This window comes from Cyprinodon variegatus, unplaced genomic scaffold (genome assembly GCF_000732505.1).
Source record: "Cyprinodon variegatus isolate N-32 unplaced genomic scaffold, C_variegatus-1.0 Scaffold46, whole genome shotgun sequence".
In the NCBI taxonomy this organism is placed as follows: Eukaryota; Metazoa; Chordata; class Actinopteri; order Cyprinodontiformes; family Cyprinodontidae; genus Cyprinodon; species Cyprinodon variegatus.
Window position 1 is genome coordinate 1,255,519 of NW_015150499.1, and position 8,892 is coordinate 1,264,410.

Genomic DNA, 8,892 nt, shown 5'->3' on the forward strand with positions numbered 1-8,892 from the left:
CACCGGTCTGTCGTGGTGAAGAGAGAGCTGAGTGAAAAGCAAAAGCTCTCAATTTACCTTTCTGTCTATGTTCCTACCCTCACCTATGGTCATGAAATCTGGATCATGACCGAAAGAACGAGATCCCGGAAACAAGCGGCTGAAATGAGCTTTCTCCGCAGGGTGGCTGGGCTCTCCCTTAGAGATAGGGTGAGGAGCTCGGTCATTCGGGAGAGGCTCAAAGAAGAACCAGTTCTCCTCCACATCGAGAGGAGTCAGTTGAGGTGGCTCGGACATCTTCTTCGGATGCCCCCTGGACGCCTCCCTCGGGAGGTGTTCCAGGCACGTCCCACTGGAAGGAGGCCCAGGGGACGACCCAGAACACGCTGGAGAGACTTCATGTCTCTCGGCTGGCCTGGGAGCGTCTAGGGCTTCCCCCAACAGAGCTGGAGGTGTCTGTGGAGAGGGAAGTCTGGGAGTCTCTGCTTAATCTGCTGCCCCCGTGACCCGGTTCTGGATAAAGCGGGAGACGACGAGTACGAGTACGAGTATTTAAAAAAATTTGACCATTATTGTCAAAAAGGACCAACTACTTCCCCAAGATACCTCTGTGCAGGAACCATAAAAACGCTTTTGAACAGTAAACATGACAAAAAGGTAGGTGTCTTCCTATCCAAAATAAATCTATCCCACACCACATTTTTTCCCCGTCTGATTCTGAGTCTTAAATTTTAATTATCTACATATCGAAATACCTTTGTGATTGCAGAGCTCTATTTGCTTTAGTGCATCATCATTACGGTTGATTTTTTAAGAGATCCATAAGCTTCTCTCTACAAGCTAGTATCGTATGTATTAGGGCTCGGCAATTTGCTGCATTTGCAATGTAACAAAATGCAATTTAACAAAACATCATTTTCAAACGGTAGAAAGACTCAATTTTGGTGATATTAGATTTAAAGGGAGTAAGACACTAACTTTTTCATTACAGTCCTTTATGTGGTTGTAATATTCTGGGTTTGCTGCCACACTAAGGGGAGAGAGAGTTATTGCTAGTACACTTATCCATGCATGGGTTACGATAAAGTTCTGCAACAATGGACTCTGGACAAGCAAACATTTAAGTTCATTTCCATGCATGTGCTTAATGCACGAAAAAAGAATCACAATTCCAATATTGGAAGAAAATATATGCAATTCAGATTTTTTTGTCAACATTTTTCATTCCTAATATGTAAGAATGTGCACATGTACTGTATATCCCAAAGGGCAACTTTAGATTATGATAAGGTCATAAAAACAGTAAATGGTGTTAGCAGGACAAATGCCATTCTTGAAATAAATTTGCAACTTTAAGGGTTGGCCTTTTTTTTAAATTAAATTTAAAGACAAACATGTAAACTTTCGTGCTTTCAAAGAGGTTTTAATTTAATAAATTTTTTATACTTGTCTCTTTAATTTGCCATTGGAAATAATTGTGAAAGATATTGTGAAAGATAAAAAAAAGTTGATTATATTTGGGCATTAAACAAAAGAAGCTAAAAATGAATCATCATCTCAATAATAATACACACATTTATTAAAATTTAAAAAAGCATACTTGCAGAATTTAAAAAGTATTTTTTCAAACACCAGCACAGGACCTGTGCTTCCCAAAATGGTGAGAGGCTGTCCAGCAAACAGCGAATAGACTATTCCTGTCAGTGAAGCTCCAAACAATGACTCAATGGCACTCTGGGGATGAGAGAAAAACAAACCACGAAGAGACCATTTATGTAAACGTTTTTTTAAAGTTCTCATTATACCAAAATACAAACTGAACATAGAGAAATGAAAGCACAGGTTTGAGAATTGTCAACTGTGCATATGTTTAAAAGAGAAATAAAAAAGAGACAAATAAAAAAAACATACTATTCTTCCCTCTGTTGCCTCGCCCAGAAGTCCTCCAAAGGTGATGACAGGAGACATGCAGGCACAGTAGAGGAACAAGAAGGAGGCCACACACTGCAAGCTAAAAGCATCATAGTAGTCTGAAAGGTAGTGGGGAGCCTTCCGTTTGATGTCCAGAATAAGGCCACCAAACCATCTAAACAAATAAAAAATAAAAAAATGAAACACTTTCATTTTCTTAATCCTCAAATTAGGTTGTCTATCTCCAGTCTCGTTCCAGGAGGGAACGTGACTGAGAAAAAATCTTGACTTGGTGTGATAGGTTCTGTGATGAAAAGAAGAGCTGCAAATAGAGATTTTGAAGGAAAAAAGTTTCTATGGAAACCACTTCCTGGCAAAACTAAAACTCAAATTTCTCCAGAAATAGTTAGTTAGCAGTAGAATGTAATCTTAAATCACAAATCTATTAAGATATTTTTCACTATTGGCCAAATGAAATGAATCTAAATCAGAGACAGCAGTTTACTATAGTCACTATAGTATAGCAGTATATTTCAATCAAATGTCACTAAAGAGAGTCCCTATAGTGACATTTGATTGAAATGCAGAGACCACATCTTCTCTGTTTCATCCTCCTAAATCTCTCCTTACATCTTAAAAATGATTCATGAAGGAATCAATAAACTAATGAATGAAACTATATATAAATTGATTACTGAAGTTGTACTTTATTATTACAAATGTCTATTTAAAAGAATATTTAAATCCCAATAGGCACCAAGTGGTGTATAATGCACTAATTGATATTCAAAATTTCTCCACTTTCCTTGATGGGTCCTTGGCTGGTTCCCTACAATTTCTTTTTAAACATCAATCTTGGTACTAAAATACTCTTTCTGTTATGTTTTATGGACATTAAGAGCTAAAGAGAAGCGTTATCTCATGGTCAGACCCTGAAATTCAGTGAAAGGGTGAATTGCGCGCCCAGGAGTAGGCTAGTGGCTGGAAGTTGGATGGGATTTTGCTGGGAGCTTCAGGGAGGTGGGCTGCCATTTGGCTGGCTCTTTTAAATTGTTACACCTCCAATTGAATATTAATAGAATTTATTGACTTAATGCCAATAGTAGTATTGCAGCTTCTTGTAATACATTTTCTTTCCCAAAACAGTATGCAGAAACTCTCTAGACATGATAAATGGGAAATAAAACATTTCCTTAAACACTTTGCTTAAAGTTTATTTTGTGATCTTTGTGCTGTTGTATTATATGTTAACATCCTCATTTCTGAATACCTTCCAGTGCGCTGCAGTTCAGGACCACCATGGCCACTGTCTTCATCCTCCTCTTCACCCTCTACTAAGCCGTTTGGTAAAAGGTTGCTTTTCTTTCTCTTTTCCTGTTGGACAATTAACTGATTATTTTATCCTGTTACACTTTGTCAACCAAACATATCAAACAGCATTTATACTGACCTGAGAAGGTACATTTTTTGGTGGCTCTATGCGTATTGAGGGATCCCATTCTCCTGGAGGAAGGACAGTCACTTGATCGAGGAACTCATCAATCCCAGCAATTAGGTCATTCCGGTCTTTAGCTTTGTATGCAACATCATGGAAAACCTAGACATAGAGAAAGAATTTAAAGCTCTGCTTTTAGCAATCATACTGATTTAGATGCTTTGGTTCACATTGCCTTGGGAAAGCATTCACGTATTAATGTAGTTTGTTACACTCCAGCTTGTAGTTTATTTGTTTTTATTCTTATGTGATGAATCTACATGAAAAAAGTGGTATACAAGCTAACATTTAAGAAAAGAAATATGAGAAAAAATATGAAGGCATGTTTCAGGCCCACAAACTTAATAATTCCCACAAATGTAACAAAGCACATACGTAGTAAAAATATACAGCTTTTGTAATACTCTAATACTTTTTACACGAATGTAATAATTGCTGCATACTACAAAATGAGAAAAGCGATTTCCCACAGATGTAATACCTATTACATTTGCAAAGTATATAATTTCCTGCAAATATAAATAATGTAGCGAATTGTCATCCCCCAACCCTGCTCACTCATTTTCAGCATAAAGTAAAATACAGTGCATAAATTACATCCAACATACAGTAAACTAATTAATGACCAAAAAACGTTTTTATATAGGCCTTCCAGCTTTGCTTGATAAAAAACATCAGCTTTTCTGCTACGAGCTACTCTTCAATCACAGCTTCAAGACGAGGGAAAGATGGATGATGCTAAATCTAGGGATAGCTTTAAACTAAACCTGTCATTCTGCATGAAAATGACTTTAAACATACTATTAAATCAACACTCGAGTTGTTTATTGTGAGCATTTAAATGTGTTCAGGAAAGGGCTAAAATCTCAAGGCAAGTTTTTGCCCTTTTGTTTGTTTCTCCATTAAACAAATGGCAATCCTTCAAACTTAGTGGCATGTTAAAATAAGATTAGAGCATACGTTTTTTTTATTAAAGTGCCCATTATGAAACAATACTTAAATAAATAAATTCCAGGTGCTGAGGCAACAAAACATTAACAATGTGAATATGGCTCTGAAAAATTTTGCAGACCACTATAAAATGTTTCTTTCTTGTTCTAGCTGTTTTTAGGATTTTAGTCATGCTGTGCGGTGAATCCACTACCCAGGCTTAAGTTTTTTAACTTAAGCCTGGCAAGATTGTCTTGTATTTTGCTAGATTAAGTATCTCATCAACTCCTAGTAACTCCTATGTTTCTGCCCAAGAAATTTATCCCCTTAAAATGATGTTGCCACTATGTGTTGAGTACAGATTTATGGAGTGCACAACTGATGGTTATCCCTTCAGGAGACACCCAAACTCTAGCTGTGAATCTCTTCAGCTACACAGCTGTGTCTTGGTATTTTGGAAGTTGTGCAGAACACAAACATTCTTACTGATATTAAATTTGTCAGATGGACTAAAACTGTTTGTCAAGTGGCCTCCTAAGGTTACTAGTAACACTTTATTTTCTTATTTGAAAGTAATTTTCCTCAGCAGCAACATTAATTTAACATGGACACAACAAATGAATAGAATCACTGGACCTGTACAATGTGAAACTACCCTTTATCACAAGTTTCTGTGTATATATATTTTTTTCAATTAAAAATCCACTTCAGTCTGGATATTTTTTATTTTTTTTGACAGTCTTGGAGGATGCAGCATAATTTCTGGATAAAACTTGAGTGCTGACTAATTGCCAACATCAAGTTATGAAAGCTCTGAGCTGTGCTTCACACTTAGTAATGTTCCACCACTTTAGGGTTTGTTCTGAGTTCGGCTGAGCTGTAAATTATTCAGAGTGTCTGAGAATCTGAGAATGACATCTGACTAACAATAAATTAGAAAATATATTTTTTTATTTGTAAATATTTGATTAGAATTGTAATGCATGTACAGTAGACTTCAGGAAATGTTTACCTCATCTGTCATGAGTGTTGCTATGGATCTTCCAATCTCATGGTATTGAGCCCCCCTACCCAAAGGTCCGAGCAAAATAAACAAAAACCTAGAAGCAAAAGCATAGATAAATAAATGAACAAATACAATGAACATGTTAAATATAAATACAAATCATATGTGATCAACATTGGCTGCTTATGCAACCCTGGATGTCAGGTAGAGTTCAGCAGGTAAATCAGTGTGCAGAAACCTTGTGGCAATCGGGACTTCAGTCAAGCCATTTAGCAGGACTGCAGGAGAAAGGCGAACAAATGCCACCACTGGCTTGTTCAGAAACTCCAGCTCTCCAACCATCACATTACAGGCCTCTGCCCCCGGTGGGATTTTCTTCATGAAATGAAGGTCTATCTGGAAAATAAAAGCCACAAGGTGCAATCCTGTACCATTAAACTATGAAGGTGTGGAAATATTCTATGTTTTTTCTCTGTCTTTTCCCTCCTGTCTGAAAACACAGCAACGTCATGTGGCAGAGCTTCTCTATGATTGGTTGACGCGTTGAGCGGCAAAAGTAAAATTTTTCCAACTCCAGCAGCTGCTGCTTCTGAAGCGCATTGCACGCATCAGATGCTCAGAAGCTCATGAAGCGCTGCTTCAGCTGCTCAGATGCACTGCTCCTGCTACTAAAAACACACTGAGGGAATTTTTGCTGCGCCTTGATACACATTAACCATTTACTTTGGATGTAAACTAGCTGTTTCTGCTGCACCTGCTGCGTGCGGTCTGAACATAGCATTATACGTCCCGTCATTGAGATGATGCCTCTCAAGGCAAAAGACAAATTCCACACTGCAAAATAAAATGTAATCTAAATACATTTTTCTAAAAATAAGTGCATTTTTTCTTGTTAAGCAGGTAAGTGGGACACTTTGCCAAAGAAATAGGACAATTTACATTGAAGATAAGAAAAAAATATTTGATTGTCTTATTTCAATATATCTTGTTTTGTTAGGGCAAAGAATTCTAATTCCACTGGAAATTCAACTTATTTACCTGTTCAGGTTCAGGTTCAGGTTCGTCCTGCTCAGATCGTTTTTACAGCGCAATGGTAACTTTGTTTTGATCTCTATTATCTTTAATTTCAAAAAGGGATTTGTTTTCCTATTATTTTATAGAGAGATTCCATTAATAATCTACAATCTCTTCTGAAGATTAGCATAGTTTATCACAAATGTTAACATTGTGGACTAACCCTTTTCTTTCTCAGTTGGCATGTAAACATAAAACCAAAACACTTATTATGGAAGTTTCTGCAAGTATGGAACGAAATAAACACTCACTGGCACAAAATGTTGAATTTATATTTTCAGAATATTTGTCTTTGTTTCTTTCTTTGTGTTTTGGTACTCAGTGTTGACACACTTTTTATTACCTAACATAGTTATAATCCTAATCCCTCACTCAATGGTCTTCCTGTAAAAGATAACCTCCTAATGCATTTTCCAAAATGGACAGTTGCATAACAGTCTGCTCTGATGTGTTATATAGGTCTGCTCCTGATGTTTTATTCCATCCAAGATCGGGTCCATGTGGGATTCCCTGTCCCAAGCAACATCCTTCTGCTCAGTCTGGGGTATCCCAGGGCATTTCTAGATCAGATAGACTATACAATCCTTCTAGCTAGTCCTGGCTTGTGTTTGGGGTCTCCTTCCAGTGGTCTCCACTACTCCCCTCTAAAAGAACCCAGGATGCAACCTAATGAGACGCCTGAACCAATTAAATTGACTAATTTCATTGCAGAGAAGAAATTACTCTACTTCAGGCTTCCTGAAATCCGGCCCTTGAGGTCCTGTGTCCTGCACATTTTTATTGGTCTCTGCTTCTGCACCTGAATTAAATTGTTGAATTACCTGATCCCCTGCAGTCAAGTTTTCCAGAGTGACCCTAATGACTTGATTATTTTACTCAGGTGTGTTGAGAAGCAGTCACATCTAAAAGGTGCAGGACACTGACCCTAAAACCTTGAAGGATGAATCCAGCCATCCTACTAAGGAAGCTAATTTCAGCTACTTTTATCCAGGAGCTTCCTTCAAGGTCCATGTTTCATGACCATAAGTGATGAACATAGACAGACCAGTAAATCAAGAACTCTATTTTTTTATTTTTTATTTTACCACGACAGACCAGCAGCGCTCACTTTATTGCAGACAAAGCCCCCAGAACAGGGGGGGGACAAGCTGCCTAATAATGCTCACACCTCTCTGTCTCAAATATATCTACTAATGACCAGTAAGATTTAAACTTTTTACATACTCCATAAGGAGCGAGAAATTCTTTTCTCACTCTCACAGTCGTAAGAAAATTGACATTTTGATTTCACAGCCTGTTTTAGGGTTTCTAACACAATGCCCGGGATTAACTTGTTCTTGCAGCATGTACTAGAACAGTTGTGCCATCAGTCTGGATTTGGGTGGGTATTGTTTAATAGGAAAAGCTGAGATGATTTCCCCCTTTTTGCTTTTGGGTATATATATATTTAATTTCTGAATACCTTTAGTGTAATTTGGTCATTACACTAAAGAGAGAATGGTCCGAAAATGCGCTGGTTAAGTTGGTCAAAACAAGTTTCTACTTGCTAACATTGGGTTGTGGGGAATAGGGAGATTTCTTTTCATTGGTGTATTGGCCTTCTGATGGATTATTTGTCATTTCCTACCTTCTATTTTAAACCTGATAAAATAATCTTTTTCTGAAAATTGTGTTTCTTTGACATTCAAATAATTATTTTTGAGGACAAAGAAAAAGAAAGCACTTTTAATTGTTGAAATTAGTACCAGAATGCTAAATAGCAAGGCAGTTAAAGTGGAGAGCATTTAGTATGGAGTATTGCACGTCAAATTAAAAAGTTTTCACCACTGACTGCCACCATCAGAAAGATTAATTGGCTGTTGCATGAACAAAGGTGGGCACAGCCACAGAATTTGAACTTAAAATTCATTCAATTAAAAACAGAAGTTATTCAGATTTTAACTTCACAATCAAATTGTTTTTTTAGCTACCAATGACAGAGAAGTGCATATATCTACTGTACAACCCAAGAAAGACTGTCTTAGTTGACCGACAAAAGAAGATGTTAAGAGTGACGATTGATGTCAGACTAAAATGCCCATAGAAAACAGAGACAAAGTTTAAGACATCTGAAATACTGTTTTTTGCACAAATAAACAGGATGTAATATCTTCAATAATTTAAACACATAGGTTAAAAAAACAAAAAATAAACATGTAGTTTCACTAAACATACCTTGCTAAAGTCCACAGCACTGCTGTCTCGGCTGATGTCACCTTTGCCATCAGGACCCGCTAACTGAGACTGAGACGCCGTTAACTGACCTGGCCAAACCACAAAACAACATTTTTTATCAATTCACTTCATTTTTAAGCTCTAAGTATCATATCAATAATACCATTGACATATTTGCAACTAGGCAATAATAATTAAAAATATGCACTTTTCCCAAATGAAGCTTGGTACAACTGATGTTCATTTAAATTGCCAAGAGAAATCTATCTATCTATCTATCTAT

At 37.0% G+C, this 8,892-nt stretch overlaps 1 protein-coding gene across 1 annotated transcript in view; it reads right to left on the reverse strand.

Annotated features, from left to right (window-relative positions):
* Window positions 1-8,892, reverse strand: part of slc4a10 (solute carrier family 4, sodium bicarbonate transporter, member 10) — a 42,657-nt gene that overhangs the window by 13,827 nt on the left and 19,938 nt on the right. Inside the window, exons 8-14 of the mRNA XM_015370441.1 lie at window positions 8,610-8,698; window positions 5,560-5,717; window positions 5,328-5,415; window positions 3,341-3,487; window positions 3,161-3,264; window positions 1,891-2,065; window positions 1,580-1,713 (exon numbers count right to left, since the gene is read on the reverse strand). Of these exons, the coding sequence (XP_015225927.1) occupies window positions 1,580-1,713; window positions 1,891-2,065; window positions 3,161-3,264; window positions 3,341-3,487; window positions 5,328-5,415; window positions 5,560-5,717; window positions 8,610-8,698 (895 nt within the window). The remainder of the gene's footprint in view (window positions 1-1,579; window positions 1,714-1,890; window positions 2,066-3,160; window positions 3,265-3,340; window positions 3,488-5,327; window positions 5,416-5,559; window positions 5,718-8,609; window positions 8,699-8,892) is intronic.